The 19,671-nt window shown below is 55.7% G+C and overlaps 2 protein-coding genes across 6 annotated transcripts; both read left to right on the top strand.

The window, feature by feature from the left end:
- Positions 1-2,863: 2,863 nt before the first annotated feature.
- Positions 2,864-15,862, top strand: NLRX1 (NLR family member X1). Of its 5 annotated transcripts, none has more exons than XM_069470793.1 (10): positions 2,864-2,977; positions 5,047-5,167; positions 5,705-5,774; positions 6,161-6,249; positions 6,740-7,362; positions 7,764-8,585; positions 11,506-12,101; positions 12,353-12,439; positions 13,220-13,471; positions 13,902-15,862. In XM_069470793.1, exons 2-10 carry the CDS (start codon positions 5,098-5,100, stop codon positions 14,221-14,223), a joined length of 2,931 nt encoding a protein of 976 aa, XP_069326894.1. In that variant the 5' UTR covers positions 2,864-2,977; positions 5,047-5,097; the 3' UTR covers positions 14,224-15,862. The 5 variants fall into 5 exon arrangements, with proteins under 5 accessions (XP_069326894.1, XP_069326893.1, XP_069326892.1 ...); XM_069470792.1 differs by lacking the exon at positions 2,864-2,977 and adding an exon at positions 3,272-3,445; XM_069470791.1 differs by lacking the exon at positions 2,864-2,977 and adding an exon at positions 3,379-3,530 and having other exon boundaries at positions 5,040-5,167.
- On the top strand, positions 15,270-19,362 carry NHERF4 (NHERF family PDZ scaffold protein 4). The gene is made up of 10 exons (XM_069470460.1): positions 15,270-15,285; positions 15,807-15,938; positions 16,248-16,459; positions 16,717-16,906; positions 17,008-17,144; positions 17,398-17,602; positions 17,757-17,953; positions 18,039-18,266; positions 18,406-18,606; positions 18,854-19,362. The coding sequence occupies exons 1-10, from the start codon at positions 15,270-15,272 to the stop codon at positions 18,881-18,883; spliced, it is 1,548 nt and encodes a 515-aa protein (XP_069326561.1). The 3' UTR covers positions 18,884-19,362.
- Positions 19,363-19,671: the final 309 nt, after the last annotated feature.

Here is a 19,671-nt window from a genome sequence, read left to right as displayed (position 1 = left end):
CAGAGGTTTGAGGTAGGCAGGTGTCCACAGGGTCATGAGGGCTGCTGGCAGGATGACCCAAGAAACAATACATTGCTTCACCCTCTTCTCTCCTAGGCCCAAAGCTTGGAGATTGAAGGAAGCTACTGGCATCAACCTGCCAGTGGCCTGGAATACCTAGTTGTGCCACATATAGAGCTAAGAGCCCTAGACTAGACTAGGGTCCAGTGAGCGGTTGTCTGGAGATGAACTAACTTTTTTTCTTATGGGAGTTCTAGGTGGGAGTAGGAAGTGGGAAGAAGTCTGAGTCCTACTTCCTGAAATTCTAGTTAATTTTAGGGGGCACTCTGGGTGCCACCTTCTCCCTGGAGTGATGCCACTGGATGGCTTTTTACAAGTCAAAGGGTATGAAATCCCACCATTAGGCTTTCTTATAATTTTTCATACTTATTCTTTTAAAATGCAAATATTCCCAAAAGGGTTAAACATTTATAAATTCACATTTTTTTTTTTTTTTTGAGGCATAGTCTCGCTCTGTTCCCCGGGCTAGAGTGAGTGCTGTGGCATCAGCCTAGCTCACAGCAACCTCAAACTCCCAGGCTCAAGTGATTCTCCTGCCTCAGCCTCCCGAGTAGCTGGGACTACAGGCATGTGCCACCATGCCTGGCTAATATTTTCTATATATATTTTTAGCTGTCCAGCTAATTTCTTTCTATTTTTAGTAGAGACTGGGTCTCGCTCTTGCTCAGGCTGGTCTCCAACTCTTGTCCTCAAGTGATCCTCCCGCCTCGGCCTCCCAGAGTGCTAGGATTACAGGCGTGAGCCACCATGCCCAGCCCACATATTTGGTTTTAATTTTGAATATTTGTTTATTTACTTATTTATTTTAGAGATGGGGTCTCACTCTGTCACCCAGGTTGGAGTGCAGTGGCACAATCATAGTTTCCTGCACCCTTGAACTCCTGGGCTTAAGCGATCCTCCTGCCTCACCATCCCAAGTAGCTAGGACTACAGGTGTGTGCCACTGCACCCGCCTAAATTAACACATTTATAATTTCCCTTGAGAGTTAACAAAGGACAACAGCCATTCCAGAGCCAGCAAGGGCCACTGAAGCACAGAGACCATTTGTAGAGTGGCTCACATATTTGCAAAGAGACCTCTTTTAATTCCGGCAGCACTCCCATGAGGTTGCTAGGATGGGTACTATCATTTCCTCCTTTAACAGAAAAGGAAACCAAGGCTTAGAGAAATGACTTGAGCAAGATACTGTGCTCTTGCCACTGCGATCAACCTGCTATTCCTCCCACCAGTCCCAGTAACCTGCTGAGTTGGGGCATAAATGCACTCTGTTCGTCTATGTTTGAAATGGGCCCTTTCTTCCTAAGTACCAACATGCCCGGACTCAGAGATCTCCTTTAATAAAATCACCTTTCTCTGTGTCAGGGTCTGTGCAAAATGCTGGAGGGCAGAGTTGACCAAGATAGTTTTCCATGCTGTAATTCTTAAAGCACCTGGTGTGCCATCCTGAGGTCAGACCACAGAGGACATCCCCACAGCATGACTCACAGTACTTCTGTCTGCAAGAGGCCAGTCAAATTATATGTTATTAATAAAAGTGGGCCGGGCTCTGTGGCTCACGCCTGTAATCCTAGCACTCTGGGAGGCCGAGGTGGGAGGATCGTTTGAGCTCAGGAGTTCGAGACCAGCCTGAACAAGATCAAGACCCCTGTCTCTACTAAAAATAGAAAAATTAGCTGGGCATGGTGGCATGCACCTGTAGTCCCAGCTACTAGGGAGGCTGAGGCAAGAGAATAGCTTTAGCCCAGGAGTTTGAGGTTGATGTGAGCTGGGCTGACACCACAGCAGTCTAGCCCAGGCAACAGAGCGAGACTCTGTCTCAGAAAAAAAATGTTATTAGTAAAACCTACATGGCTGTCATACCATGGTGGGGGAGGGGAGGAGGGAAGGAAACAGCTTGCTCTGAGCTGTGTCCAGAACTGCCGCCAGGTGACCATCTGCTTCGGATGGCTAGGTGAGTGAAGTGAAGCTAGAGTAGTCCCCCAGGACCCAGAATGTCACCCCTGAGACTGGTGCCCTGGGGACTGGTGCCTCAGGAACTCTACTTCCCCTCCCCCATCCCATTCTACTCCCCTTGAAGAACTTCTCTTAAAATACAAATGTGTCATTTTCCCTGCTGCCCAGAATGTCTGTCCTTTCCTTTCTCTGACTTATTTTTTAATATCCAGTTCAAATATCGCCTCCTCAGCCAGAGGCAGTAACTTCCTCTTCCAGGCTTTCCTAACGCTTTGTCTCTGAAGTTGGTCCCACCAGAGGGCAGCTGCTGTGGTCTGGTCCCTGCATGCCTTGTTCTGGTTGGCAGCCCAGGGTCAGTGCTGGGCCTGGCCCAGGGGGGTGAGGTGCACAGTACTAGCCCATTTCCACATGTTCAATGAAAGAAGAATTTGTCAAAATGAAATATCAACATTGTCTTTGTCTGAATGGAGGGCAGAGATCATAACACCCTCTTCTCAGCCCTGCCCTGGAGAGCCTGCCTCCCTGTGAGTTCTCTGTTGCACACCTCTGTAACGTGCACACAGCACACCTGTGCTTACACCTCTGTAACGCGCACACAGCACACCTGTGCTTACACCTCTGTAACGTGCACACAGCACACCTGTGCTTGCATATGGAGGCGTGCCCTGGCTGTGGGTGGTGGGTGGCTCCTCCGCCTGGGCCACATAAGCTCTGGGTGTGCACTGTGTGGAAACACAGGGATGAGGGTGGGGTCTTTAAGGACCCGGAAGCCCCAGGGTTAGGCCATGACTGGGTGTTGGACAGGAGGAGCAGGTTGGGGTGGGAGCTGTCCCTCAGCCCCCGTTCTTCCTTCTTCCTTGACCACGGTGACCAGAGGCCACACACAGAGGTCTGGGGCCTGAAGAGGACCAGGTACAGAAGGGAGGACCCAAGGGGGTCTTAGGCTCAGGTCTCTGCCTGGAAGTAGGCTGCAGAGGTGAGAGGGATAGAGGGAAGGATGTCGTGGGGACCGGTGCCTCAGGAAGGCCCGGGGGTGAGGTAAGAAGACCCAGGCCGGGGATTCCTGTTCTGGAATGTCCACTGCCTAATTGGGTCACCAGCACAAGTCATTTCACCCTTCTGAGCTGTTTCTTCATCTGTAAAATGGGCATAACAAGCCCAGCCTGGCACGGGGTTAGTGAGGTCACCGGATGTGACCGGCGCTCGGGAACCTGCAGAGGGCAGTGCTGGCCCGGACCGAGCGCTGTGCCCGCGCAGGGGGCGGGGGCCTGGCGGGATGGGTGGCGCAGGAGTCCCCGCCCTGCGCCGGCTCTGGGGCCCCGGCCCTCTCTCGCCCGCCCCCTCCCCGCAGGACCCCGCCGGCCGAGCGCCTGGGCCCGTCCTCTCCCGCGCGCTGCCAGGGCCGGCCGGGCTCCGCGCAGGCGGGCGGAGGCGGGCAGGAAGCGCCGCGCCCGGCGAGCCGGGGACTCTGGGAGCCAGCGGGAGACGCCGGCGGCTGCCCCGCCGCCCCGCCCGGGTAAAGGCCTAGCTGGCTCGGTCACCCCTCCGCCACCGGCGTGGTGCTGGGCAAGCGGCGCTGCGAGTCCGCGGCCCGGGGGAGCCGTTTGGGACCGTGTTTGGTGGGGAGCTCCGGACTTTTGGGAACACCGCGCTGTACTTTTCCTGCAGTGCCCCCTCCTTTTCTCACTGCCCTGGAGACCTGGGTGATCTTGACTCAGTGGCCCTGATGTTAACCCCGAGCCAGTTTCTCGGAGCTTCCTCAAGTTTCCCGGGCCCCTTCCCCAGCCTCCGGACGCCTGCTCTGCGCCCAGTCAGCACCGCCTGCTAAGGCAGGTGGCCCCGTGCAGCCGATTCTCGAAGTGTGCCCAACCCTTAAGCGCGGGTCTCACTGGAGACCAGGCCCAAATAGAAAAGTACGCTTTATTGAAGGGAGCTCGCGGGGCTCAGGAAAGACTTCTCGGGGAAAAGACCTTTGACCTTAAAAGATTGGGTGGGATTCTAACAGAGGAGAAAGGTCATTCTAAACTGAGCAGAGGGTATGGACTAGTTTAGGACAGCGAGAGGGAGAATCCAAGAAGCCTGGGAATGAGGTGCAGGCTGGGGGCAAACTCAGAACAGCTTGCGTGGGCCCGGTGTTTGGACTCAGTAAGTAGCCTCAAAGTTTAGGGAGGTGATTGGTGCCCGGGAGGAGGGACTGGAATGGGAGGAGACTGAAGGCAGAGGCCGGGGAGGAGATGGGGGTCCTGTATGGTGCGGAAGGGGTGGTGCAGTAGGGACTGGAGGGCAAAGCAGTGGGGAGGAGGTGGTAGGACTGTGTCTGCTGCCTGAAGGAGCAGGGGAAGAAGGATTTGAGGACAGAGAGGTCAGGTTTCTAGCCTAAGGCATATGGGTGGGGAGATTTGCAGCAAAGTAACTTAAAAGGGGAGGAAAATGATGAGTTCAGTTTTACGTGGGTGAAGTTAGAAGCAGTAGCAGGATATCCATATGGAGATGTCAAGTAGGAAGTTCACTCATTCATTCATTTATTATTTATGCCAGCCTCAAAGGCTGCTTACATGCAAGTCACAGAGGAGATAAAATGATAATCAACTAAAAGGACCTGATAGCTAGGGAACAAAGGCAGAGGGGGTGGGCAATTATTACTGGAAAATCTAGGCTCAGAAAAGCTGCTGAAAATAAACACAGGACTCCTATGTGAGTTGCTGACGGCCAAGCAGAAAAAGGACACCTAAAGTAAAGCAGTTTAGGAGGTTGGAACTCAGGGAAAGGTGTTTGCGAAGCCTCGGAGGGAGGCAAGAGGTGGCAGGAGATAAAATGGGATTGATCACTCAAGCTGGGGTTTTGGAAAGGGAGAAGAGCTGAAAGCCAGGCGGGGGCTTCAGCAGGGCCAACATTTGAGGAGGTGCTGATCCTCTCCTGGGAGACAAGCCCCTCCTTGGCTGGCATGGGGCAGGGGTGGGGGAGAGAGGGGGGAGGGGCGAAGGATGGTGGTAGTGGGGATCCATTCACATCATTCTTGTTGCAGGGAGCAGGATCTAAGGTGGTGCTAAGTCCCCCAGGCTCTCCCTACTTTCTCTCCCAGGATGAGGTGGGTTCGCCATTTGCCCAGGGCCTCTTGGGTTTCCGGTCTGGGAAGAGCACCCCTGCCACCAGGTGAGTAGGAAGCGGGGGTTTCTGTTTCTCTCCCTTCCTCTTCAGTGTCTACACGGTACCTCCATGAGAGCAGGGATCCAGACACTAAATACATTAAGTCCCAGCTCTGTGGTTCTCTAGCTGTTGACCTTGGGCATGTCACCTCACCCCTTGAACTTCCTCTTTCCCATCCTAAAACAAGGGAGTTGGACTAGATGATCTCTGAGCATCCCTTGTAGCTACAGAAGTCCAGGAACACTTGTCTGATTTCATTTAGCATTCCACAGATGTTTACCGAGTGCCTGCTGTGTGGCGGACCCCATGTTAAGTTCTAGGTATATAATTGTAAACAAAACCAGATGTGATCCCTGCTCTCATGGAGGGAGGACTTAAATAATCACACAATGAAATATAAAATTGCATAAGAACTGCTACAAAGGGGCAGCATATGCTGCTATGGGAGCAAATAATGGAGGATTTGATGTTGACATGGGGTCTGGATATTGGTGGGAAATGTGGATGGGATCTGAAGATGTTATTTCATTCTTCTCTCCGTAGATGAACGTGTCCCCTTCCTGATCCACTGGAGTTGGCCCTTTAAAGGGGAGCATCCCCATGGACCCCCTAGGTGAGGCCTGTGTATCATACCTTGGATGGCATCTGGCACAGCAGAGTATACTGGGAAGGGTCAGGACTGGCTGGACCCCCTGGGGAGGGACTTGGTCTTCAGAGAGTGGGAGGATACAGAGGCAGCTCCCAGGCCTGAGAGGAAGTCAGAGTGGTTAGTGGAGGGTGTGGGAAGTGGGCGGGGTCAGGCAGTGGCCAGCCTGAGTCCCAGGCAGGCAGTCAGCAGTGGGGGCTGGAGGGCCAGGGAGCAGCCCTCAGGCCCTGGGAAGAGTGTGAGAGTCAGACAAGGCTCTTAACTTGGGTGTCCGGTGTTGGGCCTGTATCTCAGGAAGCCAGAAGTTCAGCAGTACACACGGGCCTGGACTCATCCTCTCTTCTTGCTCCCAGGGCTTTTATACCCCACCACAGAAGCTCAGCGGGCAGTGCTCCCCCATCGGGGAGGAAGGAAAAGCTGTTCGGGAGCATCTCTGCAGCTGGTAAAGGGACTGGCAGGGATCTGGTGCAGGAAGGGGTGGGAAGGAGGAGCAGGATGAGGGAGGCCTAGAGGATCCACTGCCATCATCCGTCACTGGTCCCTCCCTCTTTCCCTCCCTCCCATTGGTCTATGTACCCCTTCCTGCAGCACCCACACAATGCACACCGACTATGTGCAAAATGCTAGGAGAGACATACCATCCCTATCCTTAACAAACTTTGGGCCTAGCAGTCAGGTTAACACTGCACACAGATAACTGTGAAACCAGTCAGCCGAGGCTTGGCATTACTTGTCTGGTAGCTTCCCCCTTTCTGCCACGGGGGGTTCCAAACTTTCTAGACAGTCTGTTTTATGAGGGTGTCCTGTGTGCCCAGCACCATTCTGGGCCCCAGCATCTCTGGGTGCTCTATCTTGATTCCCCAGCCTGACTCCACCACCACCTTGTGTGACCCTGAGCTCCTGCATCTCTGACCCATTTCTCTTGCCTTCAGAAGCTATTCAGCAGCACCGCAGGAACCTGGCAGAGTGGTTCAGCCGGCTGCCCAGGGAGGAGCGCCAGTTTGGCCCGACCTTTGCACTAGACACGGTCCATGTTGACCCTGTGATCCGTGAGAGTACCCCCGATGAGCTGCTTCGCCCCTCTGCGGAGCTGTCCCTGGAGCATCAGCCGTCCTCTGCTGGGCTCCCCCCACTGGCCCTGTCTCAGCTCTTTGACCCTGATGCCTGTGGGCGCCCGGTGCAGACAGTGGTGCTGTACGGGAAAGTGGGCACAGGCAAGAGCACGTTGGTGCGCAAGATGGTCCTGGACTGGTGTTATGAGCGGTTGACAGCCTTCGAGCTGCTCATCCCCTTCTCCTGTGAGGACCTGTCATCCCTGGGCCCTGCCCCAGCCTCCTTGTGCCAACTTGTGGCCCAGCGCTACACGCCCCTGAAGGAGGTTCTGCCCCTGATGGCTGCCTCCGCTGGGTCCGGCATGCTCTTTGTGCTCCACGGCTTGGAGCGCCTCAACCTCAACTTCCAGCTGGCAGGCACAGGGCTTTGTAGTGACCCTGAGGAACCGCAGGCACCGGCCGCCATCATTGTCAACCTGCTGCGCAAATACATGCTGCCCAAGGTGGGTGGCCCCTTGCCCCACCCTGTCACTGCTGCCCCTTGACTTGCCCCCTAAGGATTTTTGTGTCCTCAGCTCACATGTTTATTGGGTAGGAGGACAGGCCCTGGGTTAGTTCCAATCCTGGCCCCTCCACTTGCTAGCTGTGTGACTCTGGGCAAGTCACTAACTTCCCCAAGCTTCTGTTTCTTTCTCTCCTTGAGTTGTACCAGTCGAATGAGATACTGTGTATAAAGTTCTTAGCACAGTGCCCTGGATCACAATGGTGCTCAGTAATTGCTAATTATAATTATTATCCTCATCATTAGCTTCATCTTTGGACTCTCAGTCTTCAGGAGCCCCCTGGGGATTGAGGCAATCAGAACACTTGAGTCTTCCTTAACCCTCAACCATGCTCTTCCCAGGCCAGCATTCTGGTGACCACCCGGCCCTCTGCCATCGGCCGCATCCCCAGTAAGTACGTGGGTCGCTATGGTGAGATCTGCGGCTTCTCGGATACCAACCTGCAGAAGCTCTACTTCCAGCTCCGCCTCAACCAGCCGGACTGTGGGCACGCAGTCTGGGGTGCAGGTGTCTCAGCCACACCAGCTCAGCCTGACAACCTGGTGCAGATGCTCTCCCGGAACCTGGAGGGGCACCACCAGATTGCTGCCGCCTGCTTCCTGCCCTCCTATTGCTGGCTCGTGTGTGCCACCTTGCACTTCCTGCACGCTCCCACACCTGCTGGGCAGACCCTGACGAGCATCTATACCAGCTTCCTGCGCCTCAACTTCAGTGGGGAGACACTGGACAGCACTGACCCCTCCAATCTGTCCTTGATGGCCTATGCAGCCCGAACCATGGGCAAGTTGGCCTACGAGGGGGTGTCCTCCCGCAAGACCTACTTCTCTGAAGAGGATGTCCATGGCTGCCTAGAGGCTGGCATCAAGACGGAAGAGGAGTTTCAGCTATTGCATGTTTTCCGCCGGGATGCCCTAAGGTTTTTCCTGGCCCCCTGTGTGGAGCCAGGGCACGTGGGCACCTTTGTGTTCACCATACCCGCCATGCAGGAATACCTGGCCGCCCTCTACATCGTGCTGGGTTTGCGCAAGACCACGCTGCAGCGCGTGGGCAAGGAAGTGGCTGAGCTCGTGGGCCGTGTGGGCGAGGACGTCAGCCTGATGCTGGGCATCATGGCCAAGCTGCTGCCCCTGCGGGCTCTGCCTCTGCTCTTCAACCTGCTCAAGGTAACAGCTCAGGCCCCACCCTGGCGCCTTCCCTCCCCAGGACCCCAGGCTGTCCCCCCCTCCTTCTTCACCCCTTGCTCCTCTCCCAGAGGAAACTGACTGCTTCCTGCACAGGTGTGAATGTTTTCCTTGGCTCTGGTTCCAGCGCTGGGCAATCTGGCTTTTAGTGGGAATGGGGCATAAGGAATGGGGACAGAGAAGCCACAAGGCTCAGGAAGGCTTGGAGACTGGGAGGGAAATTACAGGGCTCAGGGATTTAAAAACAATCTTACATGGATTCCTAAGAATGGTTATTTTTTGCATCTTTCCTCCTAGTCTTTGTTGCTGGGAGGCAGGGGTCACTATCGTCCAGGGACTGTCCTCTGCTTCGCAGGTCCAGAAACTCAATTGTGTCTGTTCCCCCAGAGGTGATTCGGTTCTGGGAGTGATGACTCATCCTAACTAAATCACCAGAGACAGATTTATAAAGCAGATGCCATTTTATTCATTTATATCGGGAGGGTGAATGGCATTGGTAATTGGCTTAGGACAGCGCATCCTGGGTGGAGGTCCACTCCAGAAACCAGATTGCAGACCTGAGGACTGTGCTTTGAGCAGGGCGGATGTGCTAAGTCCTGAGGGACGGGAGGAGCCACGCTGTTGATGTCTGCGCGGTGCTTTATCAAGGTTCTTCCTTTTGTTTTTCACACCAACCCTGGAAATGGAATACTATTATGATCCCTTGTAGAGATGAGGAAACTGAGGCTCAGAGAGACAAAGAAACTTTTGTTTTTGTGATTCTGAATCCTGTACTTTTTCTGCCAAAATATGCTGGTGTGTTAGGGATGTTTCTGTTCAGCTGTGGTGTCTTGCTAAGGTAACCCTTGTCTTCTCTGGGAATCTTTCAGCAATTGGTCTTGGGGAGGCAGAGCCCTGGTCAGTGCTGGTAGAATTTCAACCAAGTTTTCTTTTTATAGGCACCAAAGCCTAAGGGTTAAGAACAGAGATTCAGTAACCCAGCCATCTGGGTTCAAATCCAGGTTCCTCTACTCACTAGCTGTGTGACCTTGGACAAGTTACTAAACCGCTCTGTGCCCCATATGCCTTATCTGTTAAATTGGGGATAATACTAGAACTTATATCATTGGCCTAATATGAGGATTAAATGAATTAATCCTCAAGCCCTAGCAGACAGTGAGTGCTATTTAATTGTTTGTCAAACACAGAAAAAGGCTCAGGCAGCCCATCCCTTCTCACACCATCCGCTCACACAGGGAGGTCATAGCCGCTGCCCTTGAGGATGTGTTTGCTGTATCTGGACTGCTCTGGGCTCCTGGTGGGATTCAGGGAGCCCCTCAGTTATTTTGAAAGCCCACCTGAATTGTCAGCACCAGGGGGGTACGCTAGCAGAGGAGTGATCCCATCCGTTTCTTTATGATCCTATTGACTCAGCTTCACAGGGTGACATCTTCTGATCTCATTAGAAAAGGGGCACTATCACCTCCATGGCAGGAACCTCCCCTATATTAATAAAAAGGGAAAAAAACACAGACGTTAGAAGAGGTGCCACAAAACAGTGTCATGGTTCATTGCTGGAGGAATGGACCCTTCCTCCGTTCCTTTCAGAACCATTGAGGGAATGGGAGAAGATGTCAGAAACGTTCATTTCTTTGTCAAATACTTGAGTGCCTATGGTGTGCCAGGCAGTGTGCTGGATTCTGAGAAAGTCAGTTAACAAAACTGCAGGGTTCTGCCCTTTCTGATCTTACTGTCTGAACACAAAAATGTCAGTGTAACTGTGTAATGAAAAATTATGGCAGATGCCTAGAAAGAAAAGTTCCAGGTGCTGTGAAGGTGTGTACTGGGGGAATCTGTGGGGGTTTTTTTTTTTTTTTTGAGACAGACTCTTGCTCTATTGCCTGGGCTAGAGTGCTGTGTCGTCAGCCTAGCTCACAGCAACCTCAAATTCCTGAGCTCAAGCGATCCTCCTGCCTCAGCCTCCCGAGAAGCTGGAACTGTAGACACATGCCACCACACCTGGCTGATTTTTTTTTTTTCTATTTTTAGCTGCCCAGCTAATTTCTTTCTATTTTTATTAGAGGCAGGGGTCTTGCTCTTGCTGAGGCTGGTCTCGAATTCCTGACCTCAAGTGATCCTCCCACTTTGGCCTCCCAGAGTGCTAGGATTATAGGCATGAACCACCATGCCCGGGCTGGGAATCTGGTTTTGAGGTGTCAGAAAAGCCTCTCTGCAGAAGGGCATGTAGTCTGATCCCTGTAGGATTAGCCAGGAGAAGAACTGGGGGAAACACCCTGGGAAGAAGCAGCATTGTGGAGGCTTTCAAGGAGTGGAAACCTTGGCACTGTCAAGAAGATGAGAAAAGCTGGAAGGGCAGGAGCATAGCGAGGGGGACAAGAGGCTTGTGATGAAGGCACCGTGGTTGGCAGGGGCCAGGTCATGCAGGGTCTTGAAGCAGTAGGAGCTACATCAGTCGTAGCTGCCATGATGATGACGAGGATGTTGAAGATGGTGATATATTTGTGACACCTAGTCTGGTCCCAAACTAAATGCATGATACATGCTCATTTCTTCCCACCACCTCCTAGACTTGAAAATGTATAGAGTGTTTGGGAAAAAGAGAGAAGTTCCTAATGTCTGTAGGGCGTGAGATGAGGATTGAGAGATGACCCTGGAGAAGTCAGATTGCGGTCAGGTTATAAAAAGTTTCACATTCCAGGCTAAACGTTTGGAGTTTGCCACATGGGCAATAGGGAGCCATGGAAGGTGTTGCAGCAGGGAGTATTGTGATCAGACAAATTGTGTTGTGAGTTCAAGGGGAGATCATGAGGCTGGAGCAGTCACAGGGGCGTACGTTAAGCTGAGCCTTGAAGGCTGAACAAGTACACGAGGCTGCAGTCGCCCTCCCCTGCTTCTTTCCCAGGTGGTTCCCCGAGTGTTTGGGCGAGTTGTGAGTAAGAGCCGGGAGGCGGTAGCCCAGGCCATGGTGCTGGAGATGTTCCGAGAGGAAGACTACTACAATGATGACGTTCTGGACCAGATGGGTGCCAGTATCCTGGGCGTGGAGGGCCCCCGGCGCCACCCAGATGAGCCCCCCGAGGATGAAGTCTTTGAGCTCTTTCCCATATTCATGGGGGGGCTTCTCTCTGCCCACAACCGGGCTGTGCTGGCTCAGCTCGGCTGCCCCATCAAGAACCTGGATGTCATGGAGAATGCCCAGGCCATCAAGAAGAAGCTGGGCAAGCTGGGCCGGCAGGTGCTGCCCCCCTCGGAGCTCCTTGACTACCTGTTCTTCCACTACGAGTTCCAGAACCAGCGCTTCTCGGCTGAGGTGCTCAGCTCCCTACGCCAGCTCAACCTGGCTGGTGTGCGCATGACACCCCTCAAATGCACCGTGGTGGCGGCTGTGCTGGGAAGTGGAAGGCACACTCTGGATGAGGTGAACTTGGCCTCCTGCCAGCTGGACCCTCTTGGACTGCGCACACTCACGCCCGTCCTCCTGCGAGCCCGGAAGCTGGGGTGAGGACCCATCCTCATGAAGAGGGAGAGGCTTGGAGGTGAAGAGGTGGAAAGAGAAGGGAAACCAGTGGTACTAAGGACCAGGGCATGGGATGAAGAGGTCTGGTATGGGTGGAGGTGACAGGAACAACAGAAAAGGGAGGGCAGGTGTGGATTGCAAGAGGCAGGCTGATGAGAAAGGGCACAGTACATGGGCCCCCTCCATGCTGGGTCCTTCCTTGCCTTCTCACCTCCCCTCCGGCCACCTTCAGGTTGCAACTCAACAGCCTGGGCCCCGAGGCCTGCAGGGACCTCCGAGATCTGCTGTTGCATGACCAGTGCCAAATTACCACCCTGCGGTGAGTGCCCTGGGGGGGTGTGTGGGAGGGAGGATTTGGCCATCCTGGTGGCCAGCTAAGGTCAAGGGTGAGCTCCCTGCCTCACAGCATACCTGGCACAGGTCCACGCATGGTGTAGTCAAGGGGGGGATCTAGGCCCTGTCGTGCACCCCCCTCGGATTCATTATAAGCAGCAGGGCAGGGGGAAAGATGCCACCTGTGATAGGTGCTAAGAAAGCCTCTCATGTGGCTAAAATCAGTCAGGTGTAGGCGGGAGGAGCAGGTGAACAGTGCCTGGTAACAGTGCCACTGATCCCCTCCCAGGATTCTCCTGCAGCTCACGAGGATGACCCTGGTGCTGGGCACTCAGTGGGTGCTCCCTGAACATTGACTGATATGCCAGGAGCCCAGGTGGCTGGCTTCCCGGGTCCTAGTTGGAATAAGGGAAGGCGAAAGGAAGAAGGGGGGGAAGGATGGGGGTCAGGGAAAGGGAGGGAGAAGCAGAGGCTGGGGAGGGGCAGAAGAAGGGAAATAGTAACAGTGAAGAGAGGAAGGGGACAGGGAGGAAGGGAGTCAGGGAGGAACGGAGAATGGAAGAGGAGAGAGGAGCAGCCAGCTTTCCCTCGCTCTTCCTGCTCCTGGGGTGCCACACCCCATTTCTCCATCCCCTCCTCCTGGGCCTGCATTCTATGTCCAGGCTGCGCTCCGCCCCGAGCTGTGCCCCCTTTGGCCCAAGTCCTAACACCCAGCATAGGGCCTCTGCAACGGGCCCCCCTAACGTTGGGTTGCCTGTGGTCCTAGGCTGTCCAACAACCCACTGACGGCGGCCGGTGTCGCCTTGCTGGTGGAGGGGCTGGCGGGAAACACCTCGCTGACACACCTGTCCCTGCTGCACACGGGCCTTGGGGACGAGGGCCTGGAGCTGCTGGCTGCCCAGCTGGACCGCAACCAGCAGCTGCAGGAGCTGAACGTGGCCTACAATGGTGCTGGTGACACAGCGGCCCTGGCCCTGGCCAGGGCTGCCCGGGAACACCCTTCCCTGGAACTGCTGCAGTGAGTCCTGTCCCTGGTCCCCTTGTCCCAGCCCTTCAGTCTCCTTCCCTCTCCACTGTGCTCCTGCTACCTTAGGGAGTGTGTCTGGGCCTGGGCCTGGTGCCTGTCCTCTATTCCTGCCTTCTGACGGATCCTTATCGACCTACTTCTGAGCCAACCCGCCCCTTCTGTGACTGGCCCTTTCTCCGCCCTGATTCCTTCTCTACAACCATTTTTCCCGGAACCTACTGTCCCTGGTCCCACTAAATTCTAATGTCAGTGCCAACCTCCCAGTGGTTGCCACCCTGCATCTCTGGCCTACTGCAGACACCCCATTGTGTCCCGCAGGCAGGAGGCGAGTTGTGAGGCCTCCTGACCTTCTGGCCATCTACCCTGGGGTCCTCCTTCTCAGAGGCCTGCTGAATGGCATCTACTTTCTCTTTCCTGCCAGTCTCTACTTCAATGAGCTGAGCTCGGAGGGCCGCCAGGTCCTGCGGGACTTGGGGAGCGCCACTGGAGGCGGTGCTCGGGTCGTGGCGTCGCTGACAGAGGGGGCAGCAGTGTCTGAGTACTGGTCCGTGATCCTCGGGGAAGTCCAGCGGAACCTCAACAGCTGGGATCGGGCCCGGGTCCGGCGCCACCTGGAACTACTGCTGCGGGATCTGGAAGATAGCCGGGGTGCCACCCTTAAGCCTTGGCGCAAGGCCCAGCTGCTGCGAGTGGAGGGTGAGGTCAGGGCCCTCCTGGAGCAGCTGGGAGGCCCTAGAAGCTGAGACGATGGCAGCAGGCACCTACCTGTGTGACCACTGGCTACAAACCCCTTCCCTGTGGCCTCCTGGCTTGCACTACCCCTTCTAGGTATCCCTTTAGGCCTAGAGGCAAAGGAATGGGCACAGCTGTGCCAGTTGCCCTCCTGGGGCAAGTCCAACCAGGACCCCCAAGTCTGGAGTTTCTGGGGTCAAAGATGGTGAATTGATGCTTCAGGCTCGGAGGTGGAACATGCTTCCCCTCCCTTCAGCTAGAAGGACCAAAGGATGTGGCATTTGGGTGGCCAGATTGCCCTGTGGCAACACCACCAATCTTGCCCCTTCCTCCTCTCAAGGAGCCTCTGATTGTGCCACCAAGGGGCACACTTCCCATGCCAGGGATGTCACCATCCAGAAGATGTGTTGGAGGGCCCTCCCCTCCTGCCCTGTGCTCACCTGTGGACACTGAGGATGCCCTCACATTGGTGCTTTCTCCTTGCCCTCCTGCCCCCTTTACCATAATGGTACCAGTAGCTCAGTGGCGCCTCTGGGCAGATGCACCTGACTTGCTGCTATTAAAACCTGTGTGTCTTCCAGCTACTGTGGCCTTCTCTTCCTTGCCTGGTGCTTCCAAGAAAGGGCACTGTTCCTGGTCATTCTGGTTAAACTACGGACCACATTCTGTTGCAAGTGGCTCTTAAGCACTAGGTTCAGAGGAAGTGGGGGCTGGCGGGGCCCATGAACAAGACATTGGGATGGAGGTTGGCCATGCTGGGCCATGGAGCTCCCACCACCCTTTTCATACTGAGCCCCCAGGCTTAGAATTACAGTGACTGGTAATCTGCCTTTCTCTGTGCAGAGGGGCAACTGGGTCAGCTGCAGGGTCTCCGGAAAAAGTAGGGGCCCAGGAACCTGCACACTTGCCCAGAGGACAAGACTCTCATTCTCCCGTTAACCATTACCCCATTGCTTCCACAACAGCGTCTTCAAGGAGGCGGGACTTGGGAGGGGGTAGGTGAGCTGGTTGGGATGGACCTTGTCCCTCCTCTGAGCACTGGGTGGCTGATCCAGCTATGAAGGCAGCTGCAGGTAGGAGTCCGGGAAAAATCCTCTGGAGGGGACTTTGGGGCAGTCAGGGGACAAATTTGTAGAGTGAGGCTTTGGGACCAGGACATATTTGATGTTGGGGCTTGAAGCCCTGAGACAAATAGAAGTTGGGAGAAAAGAAGTGAGTTGATATGTCTGTCTTCCTGGTCTACACCACACCCTGTAAAGATATGCTCAGATTTATGTGCCTAAGACTTAGGGGGAGGGGCGGGAAGGGGAGCGCATAATATCCTGTGTGTATGTCAGTGAGAAGGAAGACCCCTTTAAAGCAGAACGGAGGGGGTCTGAGTTTGGGGGTTCCCCCAAGTCCTTTCAGTTTAGGACCATGGAAGAGGCATCTGGGGGAGGGGGCGGGAAGAATGTACCTCTCCTCCTCTCATCCACTTCTTTGCCCAGTAGATCTTCCAGATGCAGGCTCGTTAACTCTGTAAGTGCCTTAGGGTTGGGGCAGGGGAGGAAGGAATCGGAGGCGGGGAAGCTCTGCACTGCCATTGGCACCTAAGGTAGAGCCTGGGACCCAAGTCCAGCTGTCAGTATCCACCTTCCTCTGCCTCCTTGCAGGAAGTTTAAGTTTAACCCAAAGCTGGGCATTGATAATCCTGTCCTCTCCTTGGCGGAAGACCAAGACCCCTCTGGTAACCCCCTCCCCCTGGCAACCATTCCCTTTCCCTGGAGACACCACAGCTCCACACAGCCTCCCATCTCCTTGGTAACCACTCACTCGGCCTCCCTCTGATGACAGCCTTGGTTGGGAGTGACTATGTGGAGATAGGAGGGGCTGGGTGTTTCCTTGTGACTGTTCACTCTGCCGCCCAATACCTAACTGGGTGGAAGCACCCAGTGCCCTGTCAGGACACAGGGTCTGCCAGTCACACGGTGGACCTGTGCTTGGGCTGTGCCCTCTCTCCTCCCCCTTTTTTTCTGCTGCTCACCTCCCCCTCCAGACCCCTGGAGCCTGGAGCGGCCTCGCTTCTGTCTGCTGAGCAAAGAGGAGGGCAAGAGTTTTGGCTTCCACCTGCAGCAGGAGCGGGGCAGGGCAGGGCATGTGGTGTGCAGGGTGGAGCCAGGCACCTCTGCCCAGCACCAGGGTCTCCAGGAAGGAGACCGGATCCTGGGGGTGAACAACGATGTCGTGGAACATGAAGACCACGTGGTGGTAAGGCTGGGCCGGGACTCCTTGTGGGACAGGAGAGCATCCCACAGCACCTCAGGGACAGAAATGGGCTGGGCACCTACCTGGGCACTATGGCAGCAGGGTGCAAGCCTTGCTCCCCCCACATTTAGGAGTGCCCGGGTCAGAAGGGTTTGGGGGAGCATCTAGAGAGCTGGTTCTCACGGCAAAAACCTGGGTTCCCGGAAGGTCCTGGAGGTTGGCCAGAGGGGCCAGCCCAATCCTCACCCCCACATGTATAGGTGATACGCCGCATCCGGGCCAGCGGTCCTCGGGTGTTGCTGACGGTCTTGGCGGGGCATGTGCATGATGTGGCCCGAGCTCAGCACGGGGACAGTGCCCACCTATGCCCTACCCTAGGCCCGGGGGTGCGGCCCCGGCTGTGCCACATAGTGAAAGATGAGAGTGGCTTTGGCTTCAGTGTCACCCACGGTGAGCTTAGAGGTTTGGATGGGTGGAGAAGAGGGGGTCTCAGTCCCTGGTCCAGGCAGGCGGCAGATGGGAACTTGCTTTTTTTTTTTTCTTGCTTCCAGGTAATCAGGCTCCTTTCTGGTTGGTGCTAAGTACTGGAGGAGCAGCTGAGCGGGCAGGGGTGCCCCCTGGGGCCCGACTGCTGGAAGTGAATGGGGTCAGTGTGGAGAAGTTCACTTACAAACAACTCACCAGGAAGGTACGGCCGACTGTTTCCCCACGTGCACTCCCAGCCCCAGTCTGGGCCTGGGCCCCACCTCAGGAAGCAGACTCTTCCCCAGCACCTACTCTCCTGATCTGATCTCCTGCTTCCATCCTGTCACCACTGTTCCCTCTACACTGTGCGCCACCCCCCTGCTTAGTGCCTCATTCTCCTGCCTGGGGGGAGGAGGTACCTGCCTCTTCTTCCCTACCCCGGTAGTTGATGCTGGTGCCCTGCTGGGTCCCCACAGCTTTGGCAGAGTGGAGAGCAAGTGACCTTGCTGGTGGCAGGGCCAGAGGTGGAGGAACAGTGTCGCCAGCTGGGAATGCCCCTGGCTGCACCCCTGGCAGAGGGCTGGGCACTGCCCACCAAGCCCCGCTATCTGCACCTAGAGAAAGGGCCCCAGGGCTTCGGGTTCCTGCTGCGGGAGGAGAAGGGCCTTGACGGTCGCCCTGGTAAGTGACAGCCCTGTGGGTGGGTAGGGAAGGTGGGCGTCGGGGCGGGTGCACACAAGAGGCACCCCCAGGGTTGGGCGCCGGTGTGCACACAGGGGGCTGGGACAGCACAGGGGTAAGTGAGGGAGGAGCAGTAAGGATATCTATGTCCCAGGGCAGTTCCTGCGGGAGGTGGACCCTGGACAGCCAGCCGAGAAGGCCGGGATGCAGGCTGGGGACCGGCTGGTGGCTGTGGCTGGTGAGAGCGTGGAGGGGCTGGGCCACGAGGAGACAGTGTCCAGGATCCGGGCGCAGGGCTCCCATGTCTCCCTGATTGTCGTTGACCCTGAGGCAGACCGCTTCTTCAGCATGGTGCGCGCTGCAGGGCAGGGGCACGGTGGGGCAGGAGTGGAGTGGGCTCAGCTGCAACAGGTTTGCTCTTCCTGCCTCCTCCTAGGTTCGCCTGTCCCCACTCCTCTTCTTGGAGAGCACAGGGGCTCCTGCCTGTCCCCAGGACACCTGCTCAGCCTCTCTGATTGAGACTGGGGACCCACCACTTGCAGACACAGCTGAACCTCCTGGCCCTCTGGGCTCCAACCAGTGCATCCTGTACCCTGGGCCTGGTGGCAGCTATGGCTTCCGACTCAGCTGTGTGGCCAGGGGGCCTCAGCTCTTCGTCTCCCAGGTGACTGATGCCCCATGGACCTCAGATCCTTTGCATCACTTGCCTCCTGATCAGTCTTCCTCTGCCTGCCCCCCAAAGCCTTAGAGTGCCCAGCAAACTTTTCCATGGTGTTCCATGTTCTGCATTACCCCATCACCAGGTGACTCCAGGTGGCTCAGCCTCCCGGGCAGGGCTGCAAGTGGGAGACGTGATTCTGGAGGTGAACGGGGATCCTGTGGGTGAAGAGAATGTCCTAGAAAGGCTTCAGCAGCTGGCTGAGGCCGAGCCACCCCTCTGCCTGAAGCTAGCAGCCAGATCCCGGCAGGGCTGGGAAGCCTGGATTCCCCCAGGCTGTGGAGAGGTGAGGGAGAATAAATAGGTGCCACTGTGAGTAGCCAGAGAAGGCAGAGAGGAGCCAGAAAGAAGGCAGAGTGGGCGGGAGGGCTGCAGGGTGCAGTGTGGGGTATGCAGGTTGGGTCATGGTAGGTGGGGACAAAAGGACTGGTGGAGACACAAGCCCCATTCCTGGACATTCCAGGGCAGGGAGGGGCAGGGAAAAGGAACTCTTCTGGTCTTAGAATGACCTTCTCCCTTCTGTCTCTGCATAGGACTGGGCTCTGGCCTCAGATCTGCTGTAAGGCACCCTGCTTGGCACAGATCGACCCAGTGGCTTTCCTGTCTTCACTCTCCAGCCTGAGATGCCCTCTCCGAGCTAGAGGGCAGGAGCCCTAGGACTCAGACACCACCAATCACAGGGTTGCCCAGGGGGTCCTTCCCTTCCTGTGGACCTGCCTCCCAGAAGAGGGTGTGGTCACAGGTCTCAGATAGGCCCATCAGGGAGCCTGGGGCCCCAGAGGATGTCCTATGGGAGCTTTGGAGAGCTGTGCCCCAAGGTGAAGTTGTAGGCTGTGGGGCCGGCTAGGATTTTTTTGTTTTGGCCTTTAGGCCGCAGCGTCCCCACCCTGACAGAGGACTGAAGCCATCTGGACCTTGCCTTATGTATGACTCCGGGATCTTTGAATGCAGTGCAAGAATTTGGAGACCAGCTATACCTTCCCTCTGTAGGCACCTTGGGATTGTCGGGGTGGTGCCTGGTCACTGTTGCGTTTGTTATAGAAATGGCCATTCCCCATAAATCTGGCTGCCTGCGTTTGTGTTGCTGGGGGTGAGGGGCAGTGGACTCAAGGATGCCCCAGATTGTCTTTGATGCGCCTCCTGATCTGAAGCACTGGAGACACAAGATCTCCTACTTCACACTGCAGAAGAATCACAGTAAAAGGGCCCCAGGCTCAAGGGGTGGGACCCAGTTTCTGTAGGAGAGGCATTGAGACCTGGTTAAATTTCTCTTCTCTCCTCAATCTCCAGGATAATGGGTCAACCCTGAACTGAGATGTCTCCATGAGAGCCACTCCTCTCTGCCAAAAGG

Source organism: Eulemur rufifrons, chromosome 6 (genome assembly GCF_041146395.1).
Source record: "Eulemur rufifrons isolate Redbay chromosome 6, OSU_ERuf_1, whole genome shotgun sequence".
Classification (NCBI taxonomy): domain Eukaryota; kingdom Metazoa; phylum Chordata; class Mammalia; order Primates; family Lemuridae; genus Eulemur; species Eulemur rufifrons.
Note: the sequence above shows the minus strand (reverse complement) of the source record. Positions and strands in the feature narration are given on the sequence as shown.

Excerpts from the sequence above, each read along its gene's own strand:
- NHERF4 (XM_069470460.1), top strand. Across the intron at positions 16,907-17,007 it reads TGGCTTCAGTGTCACCCACG|GTAATCAGGCTCCTTTCTGG; the intron begins GTGAGCTTAGAG and ends TCTTGCTTCCAG. Across the intron at positions 17,145-17,397 it reads ACAAACAACTCACCAGGAAG|CTTTGGCAGAGTGGAGAGCA; the intron begins GTACGGCCGACT and ends GGGTCCCCACAG.
- NLRX1 (XM_069470793.1), top strand. The coding sequence starts at position 5,098 with ATGAGGTGGGTTCGCCATTTGCCCAGGGCCTCTTGGGTTTCCGGTCTG. Across the intron at positions 5,168-5,704 it reads AAGAGCACCCCTGCCACCAG|ATGAACGTGTCCCCTTCCTG; the intron begins GTGAGTAGGAAG and ends TTCTCTCCGTAG. Across the intron at positions 8,586-11,505 it reads TGCTCTTCAACCTGCTCAAG|GTGGTTCCCCGAGTGTTTGG; the intron begins GTAACAGCTCAG and ends CTTCTTTCCCAG.